General features: G+C 36.1%; 1 protein-coding gene across 2 annotated transcripts in view; it reads right to left on the bottom strand.

Moving 5' to 3' along the window:
• LOC140159386 (dnaJ homolog subfamily B member 6-like) overlaps positions 1 to 23,947 on the bottom strand; it is an 82,915-nt gene that overhangs the window by 16,067 nt on the left and 42,901 nt on the right. The window contains exons 3-7 of one of the 2 annotated variants that reach the window (XR_011859877.1): positions 22,062 to 22,171; positions 19,336 to 19,389; positions 13,803 to 13,934; positions 10,733 to 10,817; positions 6,648 to 6,712 (exon numbers count right to left, since the gene is read on the bottom strand). Coding sequence is in view for 1 of the 2 variants with exons in the window: in XM_072182843.1 (XP_072038944.1) it covers positions 10,733 to 10,817; positions 13,803 to 13,934; positions 19,336 to 19,389; positions 22,062 to 22,171 (381 nt within the window). In the remaining variant the exon portion in view is untranslated. The remainder of the gene's footprint in view (positions 1 to 6,647; positions 6,713 to 10,732; positions 10,818 to 13,802; positions 13,935 to 19,335; positions 19,390 to 22,061; positions 22,172 to 23,947) is intronic. The other variant, XM_072182843.1, reaches the window with a different exon arrangement.

Raw genomic sequence — 23,947 nt, 5'->3', positions numbered from 1 at the left:
AAATCATTAGGTAAGCTTAAAACCCACGCTGAAATGACGAACTATGAACTTAGGAACACTTACTTCTGGTTCACTTCCGGGTTTTCGACCAGATTTTTGCCTATTATCGACCTAACGACGCTTTTATCGACCATATGTGCAACTCGGTAAGCTTACTACACAAGATAGCATGGAAATATCAGCATTTTTAAAACAACTTGGTTGAAAGAAGTGGTGGGGGCGTTTATTTGAAGGGGCGACTATTCAAGGAAATACGGTATGCATACAAGGGCAGTGTGTTGGCATGCTTGTGGCGCAACTGTGTAAAAGCACCGATGTCACAACCAAACTCCAGGTAAAACAAATGACTTCCTTCATGCATGATACATGCCTAATAAAACCTACGCATATTGCATTAGTATTCCGTAACCTATCTAAATGGATTCGCAAACACTCCTATTACTTAACCCCATGTAAACTACCTGCCGATTGGCCAAAAAGAAGTTTTCATTATCAATTGGCCCAATCAGCAACATTGTTAGAATAATTTCACCACACAAAAAATGGGGTGAATTATTTGCAAAGCTCCATTCTGATTGGTGATTCAAGTGAAAATATCATGTAACTGACCAATCAGAAGCAATGTTAGATCGGCAGGTACATGTAGTGCTCTGGGGGTTAACACATCCTCACATGCAACTCGCAACATTACAACTTGTGCAAAATCACATTCCCAGTGTGAGTAGACTGCTTTGCATTCCCTTTTTGATAAACAATTCACACCAGCTATGCCATTCCATAAAACACAACACATTCCCAGTGACCGCTCTGCCAATTCTGGGGTGTCACAGTTTTCTGACGGGAGTGGTTCTCATTCTTAACTTGCAATCATTGTGAGATGAGTTGATATGAATTTCCAAAAGGGGCTATGAAGTAGACTACAGTGCAAGTTGCAACATTGTGAGTTGCACATAGGATGATAATGCCCATCTTGGATATATGGGTAAGGGAACACATACAATTACTGCATAAATATTTCAAATGATTGTTCCTCATAAACAGTTTCAAATTCACCCAAAACTTGCATGGAAAGGGAAATCCCTAGGCGTAGGTTGTGTATTGGAAGTATTTACTGTTATACGCAAACTATCTAATTCTTGATCATGAGAGCCAATTTGCATACGCCTTGATATTTGCATTGAGCGTACGACGTAAAGGCTACACTCTTACGGAGCAAGCACAACTTTTGAGAATTTACCAATCTTAGTCTTCAAATACGGACGTTGCTAGGCAAGGTCGAGGTTCAGTCATGTAGGTCCCGTGTTTGTGTTATTCCGCAAAAAGTACGCTGACGCAACAGTACGCAGAAGGTACATCTTCTCATGATCAAGAATTAGATATTCTGTCTATAGGTTTTCATAACAAAAAACACAAAAAAGTATTACAATGTTACAGAAACATATTTTGTGGAAAATACAATGTTGAAAAATGCTTCAATAAAATATTTTCTTTGCAATGATTTAAACCAAATAAATCTCCACATTTGGACATTTTTCCTGCTGTAACAATTTCAAACACTTTTGCTTGTTTTTAATTTCGCTATGGTAATGCCAGATTTTCTACACTAAAAAATACATTTTTATACACACACAAAAAAGTAGGAAATTACTGATGCTCAAAAATGTCCACTTTGACAGAAGTTGCAAAAACATGAATTGTGATGTGATCAAGCAAAATCAGTTGGAAGTCGGAAATAGCCAGATTTTCAGATATAGCCAAACAAAGAAAATAATTTCTTTTGTTACCTATTGTTTTGGAAACACTGCAACTGTTCATATCTTTGGAACTAAATGTTCAATTTCAATGGGGTTTTCTTTACAAATGATTGATGCAATCATATAGAAAACTGAAAATTAACTATGCCCGACTTCAAACTGATTGTGCTTGATCACAACACAATTATGCCAACATGGAAAAGATCACAATGCAAAAAGCACCTATTTCATATTGTTGGAAAGTGGTGCACAGGTAGCATTTATTAACAGTCACACAGTGTATATTAGTTTGTATGTATATCTTACGATGTCATTCTGAAACAATTTGTACAGTAAAGATTCTGGTTATAGGTCAGTAGTCTGAAAGAGTCATTAGTCCGAAAACCCAATACATAACTTACAAACCCTCAACCTTACCCCACCCTAACCCTGCGACTAGTATACTAGTCTCAGCCCTATAACCCAAACCCTAATCGTAACTTTGACACTAACCCTATCCCTAACACCACCCCTAACACCAACCTTGTTAACCCTAGCCTTATCCCTAACCCTAATCTGAAATGCCCTACCCTAACTTGAACCATTTTCGGACTACTGAGACTCAACCTTACCCCAACCCCAAATTTCATCCTAACCCTAATCTATAACCCAAGCCCTAATCCTAACCCTGACTCTAATACTAATCCTAACTCTGGCCCTTACCCTATCCCTAACACCAACCCTGTTAACCTTAGCCTTATCTCTAACCCTAATCTACATGTAAAATGCCTAAAAACCGAACTTGAACCATTTTCGGAATAATGGCCCTTTGAATGAGCTGTTCCCAAGATTCCTGGTGTTAATATCTACTCACTAAACATGCAATCATTATTGCATGCAATGAGACTTAGCCAAAATGCGATATTCCATTTAAAATCCACACTATACCCCTGTGGAAGATTTTAGAAATATTTGCCACAGGGGGAGTATGAATTTCAAATGGAATAAGCACAATTGTCAGCTCCATTTGAATTTCATACACCTGCTGAGAAAGATTCAACCTGAATCTTCCCCTGAGGGAGAATGGGTTTCAAATGGAACTGCTAATGTGTTCATTCTATTCAAAATTCATACTCCCCTGTGGAGGATATTTCCAAATCTTCCACAGGGGTAGTGTATATTTGAAATGGAATAGGCAAATTAGTCCAAAAACCCAATACATTAGTTACAAACCCTCAACCTCAACCCAACCCTAAATTTCACTCTAACCCTATAACCCAAGCCCTAATCCTAACCCTGACTCTAATCCTAACTATGCCCCTAACTCTGCCCCTAACTCCATCCCTAACACCAACCCTGTTAACCATAGCCTTATCCCTAACCCTAATCTAAAATGCCCTACCCTAACTTGAACCATTTTCGGACTACTGAGACTCAACCTTACCCCAACCCTAGATTTCATCCTAACCCTAATTTTTTAACCAAGCCCTAATCCTAACCCTAGCCCTGACTCTAATCCTAACTCTGACCCTAACTCTATCCCTAACACCAGCCCTGTTAACCTTAGCCTTATTCCTGCCATAATCCTATCTAAAATGCCCTACATGTACCCTAACTTGAACCATTTTCAGACTAATGACCCTTTGGACTAATGATCTGTTCTCAAGATTCCAGGTGTTAATATATACTCACTGAACATGCAATCATTATTGCATGCAATGAGACTTAGCCACAATGATATTCTACAAAAGAGTATGATGATAATCTTTGAGGTGTCATTTATTTCAAATAAACAACTTCAGTACAAGTAATCAAAATTTTGAAACATTTTCATGTAGAAACAACAGGAATTTGTGTTATACATGTATGTTTAAAATTCTACAACTTAATAATTCTATGTTTCAGTAGCCCAGAGGATGGCAGTCATTGTCTTTGCAAATTAAGTATACATTAGTGAAATTACTTAACAATTAAACATTTCATGGGCAAGAAGTAATATACAAAATGCATGTATACAAAACATTAAAAGAAAATCTGATATCCTGATCATGTGACAAATGACAAACAGTAAAAGTGCACTGATTTGAAGTTACACAAAATTTACACTAAAAACTGTTGTTTAAAAGGCAAATTGATGTTACCAATTACTGATGGATTGAGTTATTGAGATAAATAAAAAGTTGATTTTTATTCTAGTTAATTCACAAAAGCACTACTATAATCTCTCTGTTCATCGGCAATTATTAGATAACTTCATAACTTAGATTCTGCAATATTCCATGAACAGTACTGTTCTAGTTTCCATATTACACATGTTTTGGTTTCTGTTGTGTGGGATCAGCAAACTATGAATCTTCTTACTTTTTCCTGTTGTGAAATTACGTAAAAAGGCCAACACATACATGTATATTCAACTTATGCCAATGTGATACATACATGTACATTTTGCAAACATGAATACAGTCACATAAACTTTCCCCTTTAGAATCTACTGGTAACTTCCTCTAATAGTTCTATTATGGGTTATATTGGCAGTGCAACATGTATTTTGTGCTAAAATAAGCACACTGTATGTTCTTCATCAATTCCATCAATTATATTCAAAATATCTATATTTGACAGCCATTTTCTCCTTACAAAATAATAATGGGCTATTCCATTTAAATTCACACTACCCCCATGGAAGATTTGGAAATATCTTCCACAGGGGGAGTATGAATTTCAAATGGAATGAACACATTAGGCAGCTCCATTTGAAACACATCCTCCCTCAGTGGTAGATTCAGGTTGAATCTTTCTCAGAGGGTGCATGAAATACAAATGGAGCTGCCTAATGTGTTCATTCCATTTGAAATCCGTGCTCCCCATGTGAAAGATATTTCCAAAATCTTCCACAGGGGTAGTGTGAATTTTAAATAGCATAGCCCAACGTATGATTATATTCTATAATTAAAGTTCAAGCTGCAAAACATCAAAGTTACATATGCATTTAGTGAAATACAGCTTATTACTTGGATATCTGCGATTAAATTGACCAATATTACTAATCCCGCAAATATGCTTAACACCTGTTCTTGACCTCCTTTGCACTAATTTTAAATATACTTGAAGTATACTTTTAAGCACCTCAAACAAATGAATTTCACGCTACTTTGTCTGTGTCAATTCATGCAAGCACTGCACACTGATGTATCTACTGATATATTTTTGTAAGCAACGGTACCGTGTCGCAACGGACCTATGAGGACTATACGCTACATTGAAATGGGTGTCACAGACATTATTAATGCTTGACAAAAAATGACGGGTTTCTTGAGAAGTCATGGCACTGTGAAATATAAGTTGAGGTGCAATGTTTAAGTAATATATGGATTTGACTTATGAGCTTATGATCTACGCTGATACAAATGTCCCATGTGGAACTTGTCACTACATGTACATTATGATACTAGCTAGTGATTATAACTTATGCTTCAACACTTATAATGCTCAAGTCTAAAACGAATACAGGTTATCACATGAACTTGGATGAATTATATATTATTCATGAAACAATTAGTAGTTTTAATCTATAATAATGATTATTACCCAGATTGTTATTACCCTAAACCATGGCAAATGACAAATATTGGGCTATTCCAGTTGAAATCCAAACACCCTCTGGAAGACATTACTTTAATCTTCCACACAGAAAGTGTGAATTTCAAATGGGGTTACCAGAATGGGTGACTCCATTTGAAATCTACTGACATCCCCCTGGGTGGGAGATTACGGCTGAATCTTCCATAGGGGTGATGTATTTCAACTAGAATAGCTTTTATAGATTTTTTCTATTAATGGGGGGACAAAATAACAAACACAGTCATTAAAGCTAAATTGAATGCACCAATTACAAAAATGATGCTGGCAAGATGACAATATCCTCTGGTTTGAGCACAAGTAAATCATCACAAGGATGCAAGAATGTCATCACAGGTGAATTTATATTTATTGTCACCACTTCGCATCCTCCTAACAATTTATCATTCTTTTTATGGTATAATACCCATTCAAGTTTCAAAAACAACCCATATTATGAGCTTGTCCAAGATTTTCATTTGCTTATGATGCATGCCAGATTTCAGTGAGCAGAAAGTTGATGTAAAATTCTAAATTCTGTAGATACTGCACTAATTAATAATTAATTAATTAATAATCAGCACTTTTAGTACAGGGAATTCATTTGACAAAACTATAATCAAGAAAAAAAGTTGGCAGTAGCACACCTTGACAATATGTTGGAACTCTTCATTGCCGCTCTGATAGTTCAGTGAAATTGGTATAAGTATGTTTGATGATACAAACCTTTCCCTTCCCCATTCCCCCATGTTGGGGAGACTAGAGAGCACAATGGAAAAGTGCTTTCATCAACATTGAACTGGGGGAGAGGGTGTCGATTTACACTTAGTATGCCAACATTAATTTCCTTGATTGTAGATACATTTCAATTTTAATAAAACAAACTGGTAAAAAAGCCAAATTGATAAAGTTGCAAGTATTGTTAATGTATGAATCTGGGCTCCCAAAATGTTTTATAACAGTAGTTTTACAGTAATACGGAGAGAATGCACAAATCGTATAGCTAAAAACTGCACCAGATTGTCCATTTCAATCATACTAAGCCCAATGACTGTGTTTTACATCATTTCACATTATACGGCTGTCAACTAAACACAAAGCTTACTTTCTAACATCAATTATCTATCTACTATCTCATCTAATATCAATTATTGACGAGCGAGTGATTGTGTGTAGACATGCAGGAAACCGCTTGGCCTGTGTAGCACCACGACTAGTAGTAGTAGGCACAAACTAAGGGCGTGCATGGCAAGTACATACGATACCATGCACAATACTAAAAAGAAGACGCCTTACCCAGACGGTGGATATAGGGACCACAGATCTCCGAATGGTTGAAAAAACTCCGACCCACAAGTGGACTAAAATATAGGTGAGGGAGTGAAGAAAAATGAACATGGAAAAGATAGTTTGTAAAACGCTAAATAGCTATGATCCATGCCGACTTGTATGACACCAATTATACAGATAATGACACAATTCTTAATATTACATTGAAGATTACAGCCTTACACAAACAGGTGGAATTGGTTGCCAAAGTTGTACCGTAGCTTTACATTTCAAGATCAACTTTCCTTAATTTTCTTACATCGTATCCAATTGTTTTAATAAACAAACAAACAAGCAAACAAATAAACACACAAACAATTTGTGAAACATAAACAAACACATCCCATTTCATAAATGGTATGGTAACTGTTTAAAAAATTATGTCCAAAATGAATAATTTCTTTTCAAGATAGAGGTAATAATTAGCAAGAGTGCCTTTTCCTAAATTTGCAAAATCTGCTGCCACCATGTTAATCATGTACTTTGGTAGATCAATAGGTGATGAATTAAAATATTAAATGGTGCTTCCTCCAGTCTTCTGGGAAAATAGTGGTTCTTAGTGTTAGTAAATGGGGGAACATAAAGTTAATTTCTTTAAACTTCTGTGGTCCGAGCTGTGCGCCAAGCATCTACGAGCGTACACACAGAAAAAATAAGCAATCACGCTGATTGGCTGATCAATGCACTTGACAACAAGTCGGTTGACCCATTGGTTGTCTGTTCGGCGTGTAGTAGGCGACCTTGTCACTTTTACGCGATCGCAATTCACCAGCGCGTACCCCGACCACGGAAGTTTAAAGAAAACAACTTTAGGGTGGCCAATTCGGCAAGTTTTGGAAACATGTGTCAAATTATTTAACCCTGAAAAAGTGAAAAACAAGTCAATAATATTCAAAATCCACCTCGGCAAATAAACGTGATTAAAACATTCAATTGATTTCTGCCTGCATTTAATTATCCTGGACAATATTTTACACATGTTGCATAGAGATGCAGTGCAAGTCAGTTTATATTATACAAGACCCTAATTTACTAGTTGAAGTACCAAAATGAGTGTTGCTTGAAGCCAGTACGAGATATTTGACACTTATTTGGGTTCCTTTCCATTTCTTTGAAGTACCGTACTGACGCGAGTATAGTCCCACCTTCGAGTAAAGTCCCACCCCCAAATTTTCATTAATAGACTATGACATGAGCACAAATTATCAATTTTCATAATAAAATTTTTTGAAATTGAGTATAGTCCCACCCCCAATTTTGAAAAATGTTCACCCAAAATGGGGTAGGACTATACTGCTTTCGGTCAGTCTGATACTTCACCACATACATGTACTACTCTACATGCAGAGTTGTGTTTGAGAAAGATTTTTGTCCTGGGTTGTATAGAGAATGCTAATCTGAATAAAATCATGTACGTTTGTTGTTTTCATGATTCTCTTTAATAAACATCTCAAAAAAAGTAACTAACCCCCCTTAAATAATGACCATTATTCAAAAAGGGGCTATTGTATTACAAATCTGTAAAATGCGTTGGAAGCAGAATTTATTTCTGCATTTTGACACCTCATTTGATACGATAGCCCAGAAAACAATAAAACACCGGTCAATTTAATGTAGTGAGGTCCAGATTTGAAAGTTGCACTTACGTACAAACTTTTACAATACAAAAACACTCAGATATCATTACACAGATTTCCTTTTTGAATAATGGCCATTATTTACAGGGGGTTAGTTACTTTTTTTGAGATGTTTATATCAGTACCTGAGCAACTGGCTATTCCAGTTGAAATCCACATACCCCCTATGGAATACATAATCTGAATCCTCCAAACAGGGAGTGTAGACTTCAAATAAAGTCACCATTTAGGTAACCACATTTGAATTTGAAATTCACACTGAGTAGAAGATTAATTACGGTCATGTCTTACATAGGGGGTATATGGATATTAACTGCAAGAACCCACTAACTGAAGATTGAATACATTATACTATTTTTCAACTCGTGTGACATCAGTGCACATTTCGCTGGGCAGTTGCAAATGGAAAGTGTTCGCTCCAAATGCTGGCGTACCCATGCACGTGTTTAAAGATGCCACATAGATGCGCGTGCGAATCAGCTGCCTCAAAGTGTTGACATCACTGACTCGCCAAGATCAAATATATTAGATCAAAATAATACAAGGTTATCGTATTCATTGTCCAGGTTTCCCTCTAAATTCTCTGTTTTGTCTCAAACACCCTCTTTTATTCCAAAAATTTATGTAAGGCAAGTGGGCGATTCATTTAGAGAAAAAAAAGTATGACACATCTTTAGGCGAACGTATTCTTCAGTATCAGGGCAAACTGCTTCTGCAGTGTATGTCACTTCAACATTTCCAACACTAAAAATAATAGTTAAAAGGTGAAAACAAAGTAGTCTGTACACATAAAAGAGGTCAGAGACACCAGATAGCTCAACAAAGAAAATAACTGACAATAACACTATCCTGACAGTGCCCAATGACACATTCTGAACAAACACAACAACAATTTAATAAATAAACAAACAATATGAACAAACAGCTATTTTACATGGGTAACATGGCTGTCTTGTTTAGCCTTAAAATTTAAATCAGATTAGAACATTACAGTCACTTGAGAAAGAAAAGGAAAAGGAAAAGGAAAGGGAAAAGGAAAAGGGAAAAGGAAAAGGAAAGGGAAGGGAAAGAAAGGAAAAGGAAAGGAAAAAGAAAGGGAAAGGGAAAGGGAAAGGAAAAGAGAAAGGGAAAGGAAAAGAAGAGAAGAGAAGAGAAGAGAGAAGAGAAGAGAAGAGAAGAGAAGAGAAGAGAGAAGAGAGAAGAGAAGAGAAGAAAGAAAGAGAAGAGAAGAGAAGAGAAGAAGAAGAAAGAGAAAAGAAAAGAAAAGAAAAGAAAAGAAAAGAAAAGAAAAGAAAAGAAAGATCACCACAAATAACAAATTGAGGAAAAAATGCCCTAAAATTTAAAACAAACATAAAACCTTCCAAAAAAACCACCTCATTGGCACTTGTTGGCTTGGTTTACTAGTACCTGGTTCTTGTGATTTGGGTAGTTTGTGTCTTTCCCTTTCAAATAATCTGTGCTTCTAGTTTGCCTCTATGTCATCCCATATATCGTTCCTCTTGTATGGCCTCCTTAATGTACCCCACAAACTAGTTCCTTTTATACATCACTCACAAGTAACACACATACAAATCCCAACAAGACAAGCTGACTTGACTGGGTGACATTTTGAGAATCAATACGATGGGTTGATTTGACTGATTCTTTATACAGATGTATATACACTAAACATGTATGGTCAGAGAATATATATATGATGGGATGACATACTTGATTTGTCTGATTATACAAAGATGTATAAGGATTAAAAAAAAAGGTTTGTCTCAAAGCTCACGAGTGGTTTGAAAATTGCGAAATTCAATTTTTTTTTATCCCCGACTTGGTATTTTTATGGTATTTTGAGGAAAAAAAATCAGATTTTCGTCGAATTTTCCAGAAAAAAATTTAAAAAATTTCTGCATTTCTAATTGCGCAATTTTACAAATGCGCGCACAAACTTTGAGACAAACCTTTTATATTTGCCTAAGCTAAACATGTATGGTCAGGGAATATAGATACGACGGAATGACAAAATAAACATGTGTGATCAGGGAACGTATATACGACAGAATGACATACTTAATTTGTCCTATTCTTTACAAAGATGTATAAACTAAACATGCATTGTCAGGCAACATTGATACGATGGAATGACAAAACATGTATGATCAGGGAACGTAGATATGACGGGATGGCATACTTAATTTGTCCTATTCTTTACAAAGATGTATAAACTAAACATGCATTGTCAGGCAACATTGATACGATGGAATGACAAAATATGTATGATCAGGGAACGTAGATATGACGGGATGGCATACTAAACATGTATAGTCAGGGAACATATACTACAGGATGACATAAACTTGATTTGTCCGATTCTTTACAAAGATGTAACTATACAGACAGGGAACATAATGACATACTACTCACCTAAAACCTGGGAAATTGAAACCGGCTGATGCAAACCCATCTTGAAACAGGGACCCTTGCCCTACTTGACCACCACCTCTTGATTCTGAAAGATTGGAATTATAGGAACATCAATAAATTATTTGACAGGAAGATAATTTCGTTAAAAGGAAAGAAACAAAAAGCATTTAACATTTAAAGGTACTATAATCACTACTACGAGAGATCCCTGAGAAAGCAAAATATTAGGTCGAGTGAGAATAAAAACATGTATCTCGTCATGGTTATAAAAAAAAGGAGGGGATTTTTATTCTTTTTATCAAAAACTAGGTGTAAATACCCATATTTGGCCCTGTATTTAACATCATAGAATTGCTAAAAAAAGGATATGGCCTTTTTTATTTTATTGTTCTGGAGGTAAGCTGCTTCTAGTTGATCACAGAACCTTCCAGAAGTGTTTCTTGTATATTAGGAAGGCTATAGGACATGAGAAAGCATCTCAACTTCCTAGACATCTCTCTTCAAAGTTATAACTGAATTAAAAAAATAAATTTGAACCAGCCTCAAAAAAGGAAGCGGGAGAGGACAAGAAACATCATTATTTACTCGGCTTTATACAACGTAGAGTAGGAGCAAGAGAGTGGAGAATACATTATTGAATTATCAGGTATTTGGTTTTCAAATTAAAAAGTGACAAAAAAAGAAAGCAGCAGTTACTGAAAAGACTTCCAAGTTCAATTCAATTGTGTGTTGAAGTAAAAGTGTCTTTCCCAACAGAAAATGTCAAATGTTATCTTTATTAGGTTGCTTTCCATCATCCCACTTGCAGGGTATGCAAAAAATACACAAATCTGATTTTTGATACTTTTTAGATTTAGCAACTCACTGATAGCATCTTTAATTCATGCAATAAATGTCAATCTTTAATCAACATGCAAACAAATGCCTTTCTTAAATCAACATTTAACCCATTTAAATTGCATACATTTTCACGAGTAGATTTAATAACTCATGTAATGTACTAACACAAAAAAAATGAAAACTCAATCTGCAGGGTGTGGAATCCTTACAAATCTGCCAATCGAGGAAAATATCAATCCCATAAATGCCGGCTCAACATAATGGAGCTAGCAGAACTTGATATGATTGAAAAGAGTGCTGTGAATCCCGGCAATAACATTGTGAGACATGCAAGCACACGTATTACCTGGTTAACACGCCCACACGGTAACGCTACAACTTGCCAACAACTATTCCAGTTAAAATACATACCCCCCCTATGTAAGACATGACTTTAATCTCTTACACGGGGAGTGTTGGTTTCAAAATGGTGTCACCCACTCAGCTACCCCCATTTGAAATTCACACTCCTGTGTGGAAGATTAAGGTAATATCTTCCACAGGGGGTGTATGGACCCCAACCGAATAGCCCAATGCTGGTTTGTAAATAGTATCCATTATCAGACATGGATATAGCACATCACAGCACAAGTTTGCTCAGTTTATTTTCAATATTCCTGATGAGATGCTCCTCTACGGCTGTTTATTTTGTCTGAGCAGCTTCTGATGTATTTATTATCTATTTCATGACCACAGGCGCTAATACCTATTTCAGGAATGAGAGATCTGCATTTTGTTTGATTTCAAGTGCCCTGTTAACTTTTCATCAGATAAATACATATGTAGAGTGTATGATTTGCATCACAAATATCCGATGAAAATGAATTTCATGAAAATATGCATCTATAAATAGACTGAGTAAAGACAGTCATTTCTGCATCTTTGATTTTTGTTTTATTTCCGACATCATGTGTGTACGATGGTGTGTAGGGTTGTAGGGTGCAGGCCTCGAATTAAGGATCTGAAGGGGCACAGCAACTTTTTTAGGGCAAGTTGTTAATTGCCTTGGATTTTCACTCAAAAGGCAAGGCAGCACGGCAGTTTGTAATATTTCAAGAGGGCATCATGGCAACTGTTGAAAATTTGAGAAGGGTGCCAAGGCAATTTCTCAAAAGTGAAGAAAACACACAAACATAGATAGATGATTTTATTATTTAGGGGCAGGGCTGGGCCGCACCGACGGCAACTTCATTAGAGGGCACGGCAAGTGACTGCCTTGGGTAAAGGACATATTTTGAGGGCATTATGGCAGTAGGGATGGGCACCCACGGCAAAATGCTGTGGGTGCCGTGGGTTAACTCGAGGGCTGGTAGGGTGTGTAGGTGTTTGCTAGCAAACGAGGACACACAATCGCACTTCACATTTAATATGTGGAACACCCTGCAATGGGGGACCGTCCTTAGTTCAAGGTCCGCAATTGCATGTCTAATGTATTTGCAAAATATGTCCTCTATCGTACGCGACATATAACATCTGCAGTTGCAAGGCTAATTACATACACACAAAAATACACAAACAAAATGGCGGAAAAAGTCCTTGTATGTCAATTAAGTACAGATTCAGATGACCACATTTGCACAGTCCTAAATGGCATCTACGTTTGGAGGCGATTACACATATGCATAGGCGGATTTAGAGGGGGGCACACCTGGCGCCCCCCTAATTTTCGCAAAGCGGCGGTGCACCCCCATAATTTTTGCAGAGCAGCACCTGACTTTGTGTGGACGTAGAGCGGCAGCGGTGACTCGGTGCCCATGGCGTCCCCCCTATTGAAAATTCCTGGTTCGCCCCTGATAGGTACACGTGTGTGGGGGTGTGGGGGGGGGGGGGGTGTGCACATTTATCTCATGACCTAGTCCTAGTCTTTTGCTGCCAAAAGGGGGGAAAATTACTGTTAGGAAAATAAAGTTACAACCTATGGCTTACAAGCCCAGGCCTCAACTACTTGATATGAAGAACTCCGTGACCAGACAGGTTTGAATTTGATATGCGTATGGTAGTAGCCACTTGAATCATCCTTTCCTCCTTGCAAAGTCACTTACTGATAGGTCTCATACAAACAAGAGCTCACCGTTTCATATTTTGAATTAGTACCTGGGGAAGACTTGGCATAGTTTTAAACCATGTACAGTATACAAAAAAATCCGGATATGAACAATGTACATTCTGTATTCAGAATCGGTTTGCTTACCACCAAAGAATGCAGCAAATGGATCATCAGTGCCAAAGAAATCCCTGAAGACATCTTCTGGGCTGCGGAACTCAAAGTGAAAGCTGCCGCCAAATGGATCCCTGAAATCGCTGAAGTCTGGTGTGCTGTTAACTGTGGCAAGAAAATGAGCAAAAATTATTTATTTTTTAATTTTCTAAATATCATAGCTACTCTTAAAGGTCCTTGACATGATCGACAGGCTAATCCTTACCTCATTTTTCTTCATCAAAATTGAGATTTTGGCATCGGAAGAAAGCCTGTATTTTTTATCCCATATTTTATCCCAGTGAAATTTAATGCCGGAGACATATATTTTTTTAAATGATGTGAACAAAAATGTAGTGATCTGTGGTAATCACATCGGAAGTGTACATGTATGTACTATCCTTTGGGGCAATGTTATACACACTTTTGCTTCTCAAATCAAAACCACTGGAGCAATACAACTCAAAATTGGGAAACATATTGTTTTAATGGTAGGCCTCAATCTAAGATAGAAAAATGAACATGAAAAATCTAATCAAGTTTGAGTGTTCATTATTTGATACACCCCCTATAAAAGACAAGATCTCCCTAACAGTAGATTTTAAATGGAGTCACCTTTTCAGGTAATCCCATTTCACACTCCCTGTGTGGAAGATTAAGGTCATGTCTTCCATAGGGGGTGTACAGATTTTAACTGGAATAGCCTAAATTCAATGACAGGAAAACTATCCTTGCATCATGTTGAAATGAAAGCAACATTTATACTAGAGTTTCCATTTATCGCGGAATGCAACTTCATTCTGTATGTAAAATGTCCACTGTGGCGTTCAAAACACAATACATAAGCTCCATCTTGAAATGACTTACTTAATACCGAATATGGCACTAATCATTTACCTACTAAAGTATTCTAACAACACTAACACCGAGTCTATGCGTACTGCTAGTATAATGAAAGACAAAGATAAGAAGACTAGTTTGCGTCTGACATCACTGTCAATCAAATTCTCTACGATCCTTGATTGGCTAATAGCGCGTTTATAAGGAAGGTCGATTCATCTGGCTGGTGCAGATCAGAGAAAAGGAATAGCAGTGAATGGCGAAAAATACGTACTCTTACAAGGCAAAAAGCAACTTTTCTAGGCATTGTGGACATGGTGCCTTTGCCAAAAAAAGTTTCCTACTATTAAGACCTAACTTTTGAGATGGTTTGTATGTTAAAAGGTGCAAAATTAACAATAAGGCGCCCGCTTTTACCGCCGTGTTCAGCAACTCATATCATCACGACACTTGTAAACAAACCGTGCTCGGAGTTTGATTGACAGATGATGTCAGATGCAAACTAGTCTTTTTATCTTTGTCTATCATTATAAACATTATCCATTACCAAATAAATTGGCTATTCCTGCTGAATTCTATACTCCCCCTTGACCTTAATCCCACACAAGGGGCGTGTAGATTTCAAACAGAGTCACCCATTCAGGTAACCCTTTAGAAATTCACACACCATGTGTGGGAGATTAAGGGCTGGGGTATGAACGTTTGGACAGTATTTATTGTGGGACATTAGAGCACATCAGACATATCGAATTGCATTCTGAATACGAAGAATGGCCTTCTGATATCAAATAATTTTGATTTTTTGAAATTCGAAAATGTAATACACATTTTATGGCAAATCATTAAAAATTGATATTTTTGATATTTAACAGTACTTGAAGTAAACTTTATAAATCTGATGATTTATACTTAAAGTGTATGTAGGTGGGATGAAAAGCCGACGATCAATTGAAAATTTTGACCTTTTCAGATTGAAGATATGGATTTTTCCCAAAACACCAAAAAAAAAATAGGTCTTTTTGGGAAAAAAATCCATATCTTCAATATATCATTAGATTTATAAAATTTATTTCGACGACTGTTATTATATCATCAAAATTTGAAAAATATCAAATTTTAATAATTTGTCATAAAATTTGTATTATATCGTGAATTTCAAAAATGAAAATTATTTGATATCAGAAAGACATGCTTCAGATTCAGAATGCAATTCGATAGGTCTGAGGTGCTCTCATGTCCACATGATACACATTTAATGGCAAATCATTAAAAATTGATATTTTTGATATTTAACAGTACTTGAAGTAAACTTTATATATCATTAGATTTATATAATTTACTTCGAGGACTGTTATATATCAAAAATTTGAAAAATATCATATTTTTATAATTTGTCATAAAATTTGTATTATATTGTGATTTTCAAAAAATGAAAATTATTTGATAGCACAAAGACATGCTTCGTATTCAGAATGCAATTTGATAGGTCTGAGGTGCTCTCATGTCCCACAAAAAATACTGTCGAAACGCAATAAACGCTCATTTTAGATCCCTTAAGGGCAAGTCTTCCACAGGGGTATACATCATACATGTATGGATTTCAGCTGGAATAGCATAATTTATCTAAAGCTTTACATACATCTCGAGTCAAATGCAATGTAGGGATACCTTAAATGTAAAGTACCATAGAAATCTGTGTCTTAAGTCTGTACAGTCAGTGTTTCCTTTAAAATGACTAGCCCAGTGTAAACTAGGTACGTGGAATGAATTGAATGAATTCCCTAGACGCAATTTCCTGACAACCCATTGTCACTAGGTAAAAGGTGTCTATCCTCAACACAGGGCTGTGAATTAAAACATGCCATTGTAGCAAATGTAGGTTGCAATATCATAACCTGGTTTTTGAGCAGGGTTACCATACTCATCATTTGGTAGCCCAATTGGGTGACTTTTGAATATTTCCTGTCACATATAAACCAATGGTTAAGACAAATATTGGGCGACTTTTCAACACTGCTCCCCCCCTCCCCATTGCCAAAATAGAGTAGGGTTACCAGTTGCCGAACTCCTGATTTGGTAGCCCAATTGGGCACCTTTTAATGATATCCTGACCTATAAACACCAATGATTAATAAAAAAAGGGGAAAAATTGGATGATTTTTCAACATTTGCCCCCCACCTTCACCAAAATTGAGCAGGGTTACCATACATGTGATTTAGTAGCCCAACTGGGAAAAATTTAATCAATTTCTGTCCCATAGAAACCAATGGTTAAGAAAACAAATTGGGCGACTTTTCAACATTGGCCCCAGCGATTTTTGGTAGGTTGCTGTTTCATAGACACTATAAGGTTAAGGATAAAATTGGGCAACTTGACTGTGATTTGACATCCGATTCCGGCTGCAAATGTTTTGTTGGTATTAAACCCTACAATGCAGTTTTGAGTTGCAGCAGAAACAACTTGGCACATTTTCACACACACAAATAAATTCCTACACTGCTCAGTCTCTGCTCAATCTCAAGATGGGTTGACTGGGTTCTGATATAATTTGATTTATGTTATCTATTCTTATAATGCAGATTACTTTAATTTTCTTTACATGAAATGTAGTAGGTTGATACTAAACAATCCTGTTTATTTGGGTTGTCAAAATAGATGAGTCAATTTGTTTGTATGTACAGTACTTTCCCGAATAGATACACTATAAAATGGTACACTGACTCGATGCTAGCCATGTTTAACACCAATTCTTTAGACAGTAGATGTGGTTAAATTTCATTGGGTTTGTGTGTTGTCTATGAGGCCATAGACGAAAGTAGCCGCATCATCACAGACCATGCTTGTCGAGATACGCGGATATAGCATTATAGAGTGTATTACACAAACACCATCACATAATGCACAACTGGTAAAACAAATTTCATTCATATCAGAATGATGTTAATTTAATATTTTTGCTTAAGGGGTGGGGTATGAACGTTTGGACTGTATTTATTTTGGGACATTAGAGCACATCAGACATATCGAATTGCATTCTGAATACGAAGAATGTCATTCTGATATCAAATAATTTTGATTTTTGAAATTAGCAATTTAATACACATTTTATGGCAAATCATTAAAATTGATATTTTTGATATTTAACAGTACTTGAAGTAAACTTTATAAATCTGATGATTTATACTTAAAGTGTATGTAGCAGGGAGGAAAAGCCGACGGTCAATTGAAAATTTTGACCTTTCAGATTGAAGATATGGATTTTTTTCCCAAAACACCAAAAAAAAATGAGGTCTTTTGGGAAAAAATCCATATCTTCAATATGAAAGGTCAAAATTTTCAATTGACCGTCGGCTTTTCCTCCTGCTACATACACTTTAAGAATATATCATTAGATTTATATAATTTACTTTGAGGACTGTTATATATCAAAAATTTGAAAAATATCAAATTTTTATAATTTGTCATAAAATTTGTATTATATTGTGATTTTCAAAAATAAAAATTATTTGATATCAGAAAGACATGCTTCAGATTCAGAATGCAATTCGATAGGTCTGAGGTGCTCTCATGTCCCACAAAAAATACTGTCGAAAACGCAATAAACGCTCATTTTAGATCCCTTAATAAAAAATGTTTTATAGTATACAAATATTGATGCTATGAGGGCATGGTTAAAATTATAGGCCCAGGTGATCTCAAAACCATGACTATGCCCGAGGCGTGGCCGAGGGCATAGTCATGGTTTTGAGATCACCACGGGCCTATAATTTTAACCATGCCCTAATAAAAAAGCAGTCAATATTTGTTTTATATACCAAATCTTAAGATTCTTGTCATCTGTTTGGTTAAAAGCATCGATTTTGGGAAGAGAAATTAATAGTTTCAATGCGAACGGCACAGATTACAATCTGCGCTTTCTGCGTAATTATAGCGCGTGAAAACATTAATTCGTGCGTAATATGATTTTACTCTGGGAACTACGCGCAGTTTGATCGTGACGCACGTGACCGGTCCATAGTTCATTTCCATGGACCGGTCCATAGTTCATTTTGCGGGCATAGTTAATTCAATGACTGCACTTTCAACCAATCAGATGACAGGAATCTTTATATGAGGTATATAATTATTAAAATAATATTTATTTGACTGACACAAAAATCGTAGTGATTACCCGCTGTGCCTGCACCCCCTACACGATAGTAAAAACAAAAATCCCAATCATTTATTCTCCAATTTGCACAAAATCATTTCAGTACCAAAAATTTGTATCAATACAATTTTATTCTGTAAGCTTTAACTTTTAACTTTAACTTTAAGCAAGTGTCAACAAGAGGAACTACAAACTTTCACTGGTTTTAAGCTTTCCTTAATATGAATTTGATAAAGTCTAACACATTTAAGAGCATTTTGTGTCAAATTCAAGCTTTTTCAAAAAAGAATTGAAAATCTAACTATGCACCTGCTTTCTATGTCTCACCGCACACACAACTCTTACTGAACTCTTTATGTGTTCATTTGGTGTTCATTTCCAATTGCATGTAATTTCTAATTAGATTTTCTAACATAATATCTGGAGGACACACAAGTGATCAAAATTTGTCACCAAATATTATCAATTAGATTTGCATATCCACATCTGAAGGCTAAATAAGTAATAAATGTAATAAATTATATGTGCCAACCTACCGCCGTTCTGTAAGCCGTCTACTCCGTATCTGTCGTATACACTTCTTTTTTGTTCTGAAATAGGAAGATTCAAAGAAGTTGAGTAAGGTACAAATTGCATGCACAATATCAAGGGCCCCTGGGTATAGATCTGTGTGCTACCACAGATATGGTATACTCTGGAGCATAACATGAATCCATGTATGGGTAAGACAAATTCAACTCTGAGAATGGAATGATTTGCATACATTGAGTTCTACAACAGGTGAAAATAATGCCATACAAGTCTATGTTGAAATGGCTGCAGTATGTTGTATTATCAAATTGTTAAAAAAACACACGCAATGACGCTTTTAGTTAGAGCGACCACTGAATGATGAAAGTGATGATTACAAGAACCTCTATCCGTCAAGTTCACCAGAAGGTGTAAATATCATGCTTGTCCAGGATTTGGACCAGGGACCTCTAGGTGTATTCTAACCTTTGAGATCTCAGTAGTACACTGTATTCACAAATTTGGTCACATATAATGTTACTGCTTTGATGTTCTCATGACAAATAATTAGTTTACAGACAAGCCAATCAATTTCACTCAAAAAACCTGAAACTAGTGAGAAAAACCTAAAAAAGCATGTGAATGCAGGCCAAAAAAAGCCCCGAAATGGGACTGAAAATAAATAAAAACAGAGGAATTTGGACTCACAAATAACCTGAATTCAGGCTACGCTAAAACCTGAAAATTTATGCGGCATGTCCGAATTAAGTCACCATGAGTGTAGTGTTTTTTGTGTTGACAACCAGTCACTTCTTGCAGAAAAGCGACTGACCAAATTTAATTCATCAGAAGTCGCTAGCATGCACAGGGTGAAATCGCTACCAGTTGAGCTCAAGTGCGCAATAACAACGAAGTAGCATACTCAGTAATGCCTTGATCACCACTAGTGATTGCACAATTGCTACTGGCATTTGATCATCAGTAATTTGTCTCTTGATTGCTGCGACTGCTGCTAAGATATTGGCTATTGGGCTATTCCATTTAAAATCCACACTACCCCTGTAAAAGATTTAGCTGAAGTCCTCCACAGAGGGAGTACGAATTTTGATTAGACTACACAAATTGGGTAACTGCATTTGAAAATGAAATGCTCACTCCAGTTGTGGAAGATATAGGTAAAGTCATGATACATAGGGAGTATGGGTTTCACAATGATTAACCCTGATCAATTACATTTGAAAAACATACTCCCCCTGTGGAATATATTTCCAAAATCTTCCACAGGGGTAATGTGGATTTTAAACGGAATAGCTCATTACATGTTCTCGACACAATTTGCTTAAAAGCAGCCATGACTGATTGTATCATTGTTTTGTCTGACAAAACACTGAAATATTTACGATGTCTTCAAGCTTTGAATTTGAGAGTGTTAGCACACAAAGGAGAAGGTTATCAAATTCACAACATTCATGTATCACGGAATAATGTATTAGCCGGGGTTTTAGCGTTAGGTTCACTGGAGGCAAGGCAAAGCGACGTATTGATCTGGCCGTAAGTCAAGCTTTGGTAAAGAGACGAAAAAGAAGTGTTGCAGCTATAACATATATGCATCCTCATCATAGCAACTCGAGTTACACACCTTTTTATCTCAATACATCTATAATGAGTACAAAAATCGATAGAGGTTTCACATTCAGCAGCGCAAAGATTATTCAATTTAAATTGCGTAAAAAAAAACAAAGTTCTTCTTCAATACTAGAATACTAATCTAATACTATCTGTGTTTTTAACCTTTTTTTTTTTCAATTAAAAAAAAATAAGTGTATGATGTAGGATATGAATACCAAGCTTTTTGTTTCACTTTTTTACTCTTTTAGTCATTCACCCTAGCAGGCAAGGATTAATACATTTCCCAGGTCCGATAAAATGGAATTAAAGAAACAAAGAAAGTTGTCAAGATGTGTTTCAACTTGCAAGGTTATTTTACGAGAAGTACAGAAAACTGCATGAGGGAATTGAGCTGTAAAATGAAATGTTCTTCCCCAAGCACCACTGATATCATACACAGTCGTCTACTCATATCATTTATCGGTCTCATCGATCTAGTTGCTTTTAAATTATACCGACCCAGTCTGGAAGAAATAGGATTTTGATATCGATAAAACCTAACAAAATGAAAATGAGACGCATACTAATAAAATAAATCATCAGTTGAATGCAAAATGGTTGTAAGTGTTTTTCCATTCTTAAGGCCGTTACATACTCCATTATCGCAGATTTTCACATGGGTTTTTTTTTGTAGTATTGGGAGATGGAATTGCAATATAATCCTTGCGATCGTTAGGATGAATTGTTTTAATTCTACTTTGGTGTATCACAACCCTGATTTACCAGCAACCAATGAAAAGCATACACGCACTATGATATCGCAACAAAGTTGAACAAAATTCAAATCCATCGTGCGCCGAGAAAAGCATTTTGTTGTTGTTGGAGGAGGGCGGGACCAGTGTTTCTTCTTTAACTTTAAGGATTTTCAGTTTGGGCCAATTTGGTAGTTTTGTCAAAAAGGCCCAATGAGCCACAAAAATCCAACTTTTATATTCTAATCATTTTTACAATATTTTTCTAGGTTAATTTCTCAATTTGCTGGACCAATTGAGCACCATATAATTTGATGTGCAGTAACCTGTTGATGTCCCCAATCAGTCTGGTTTTGCTAATAACACATTATACAAATGTTAGTAATACTTACTATCTGATAATACTTCATATGCCTGTGAAATGTCTTTAAATCTTCTTTCTGCTTCATCTTTGCTATTTGGATTTTTATCAGGATGCCATTTTAAAGCTAATTTTCTATATCTGTGGACAGAATTAATAAACACAAAGTTAAACAAAATCATTACTAGTGTCCAGATGTGTAACCAACCTAGTCATTCCGAGGGGACCAAAACCTGGAGAGAAGTTTGTCCAAAGCTGTCTAACATTATTTTTCATCCTTAATCGTCCCTTATTCACCTGAAGATATATCAAACTAGACAATCGCCAGAAGCGTAGTTTTTTTAATGATATATTTCCGTCGCTTGATCGAATAACGAATGCCAATATATTGATCAGAAATGCAACCAGTTGACATCAATAGAGCTTTCTAGCAATAGTACAAGCCAAGACTAAATGCTGGTTGTGTTTAAGGGGGGTCGATCTTTTGTGCGTAATTATAGAGGGCCAGGGGATTCACTCTATCATTTAAAAAATTATTTGAAGAAGTCAAAGAGCCCTAGGAATAAAAACTGTAGTGTAATTCATGCCAGATACAATTTCTTTATACGACAAAAAATTAATTTTTGTAATCGATCAAAAACAAACGCTTTATATCAATTTTAAATTTAGCCTGAATCCGTAAATATGGTACCTCTCGCCTTTTTTTAGGTCAAGGCTATTTTTACCATTATGCAGCGAACCATTGTTGAAGCTATTTCACATACATGTACAAAACATTCTAGAGAAAGAATGAGGACATATAGTGTTGAAATATCTTTTGTTGATTTCGAATGATAATGTCATGAAGTCGTAAATTTTAAGGTCAAATTCATAAAACCAAAACAAAACATTGCGACGCAGATAATTCCCGACTTACGCAATTTCATCATCACATCAGTGTCTTTATTATTTGTTTGAAACCTTTCCCAAACGTTTGTGCTATTTATGCATAAAACGGCTAATCTATCTTTACAAAACGCGTCTTTTTTAGTAAACAAAAGGCTAAAGATGGCATTATGAGATTTATCTTTTATCATTACACTCATCCGCTCAACTGCCACGGTGGCCGAGTGGTAAAGCGCTAGACGCCAGTAATCGAAGGAAGTTTCAATCAACGAAGCCTGTGGAAACTTTTTTTTCTTCAAAATTCATGATCGCATTCCGAAATGAGTCACTTGTCGGTAAATCATGTATCGTATCCTTAACAATTGCTTCATGACTTTGATCATTATAGCGATTGTCTTTGCCGCACACTGCGATTGCTAGTATGATAAGTGCTTGACACTAGTGAGTGGACAGTGCTCTTGGCATTTTCCATGTGTTTGAGATTCATCACGAGCACATTATTCCCTACTTTTTCTTCATCAAAATTGAGATTTTGGTATATCCTTTATTAATAGAAAGCCCATATTTCGACTGCTCAATGCCAGAAATGGGTAAGTGCAATATGCTGGCGAAGTGACGTAATAAATTGGATTAACTACCATAGCAATAGGTGAAAACAATTTTGAATATATTGTGCTGCACTACAAGCAGGTTGCACTAATCACCTGTGTATGTCTGCAATCATAGATTGAATACAATACTGGTCTTTTCAAAGATACTAATCTTACAGGTGTGAGTGATCAGCATGATATGGTTCAATTAATGCGTGAACGTACCAGTGCAGCGCGGTATATTCAAAAATAGTTTTCACCAAATGTTCACAGGGCAGCTATTGCACTTACCCACTTCTGGCACTAAGCAGTCTATTTATCTCATTGACCCTATCAAATATTAGGGCTGATAGCTTGGATTTTGTGAGCAAAAATGTATCTTAGAAAGTGGGTAACTTAACAAATATGTATAGCACCTATACTAGTCAATATTAAAGAGCGC

Source organism: Amphiura filiformis, chromosome 8 (assembly GCF_039555335.1).
Source record: "Amphiura filiformis chromosome 8, Afil_fr2py, whole genome shotgun sequence".
Taxonomy (NCBI): domain Eukaryota; kingdom Metazoa; phylum Echinodermata; class Ophiuroidea; order Amphilepidida; family Amphiuridae; genus Amphiura; species Amphiura filiformis.
Note: the sequence above shows the minus strand (reverse complement) of the source record. Positions and strands in the feature narration are given on the sequence as shown.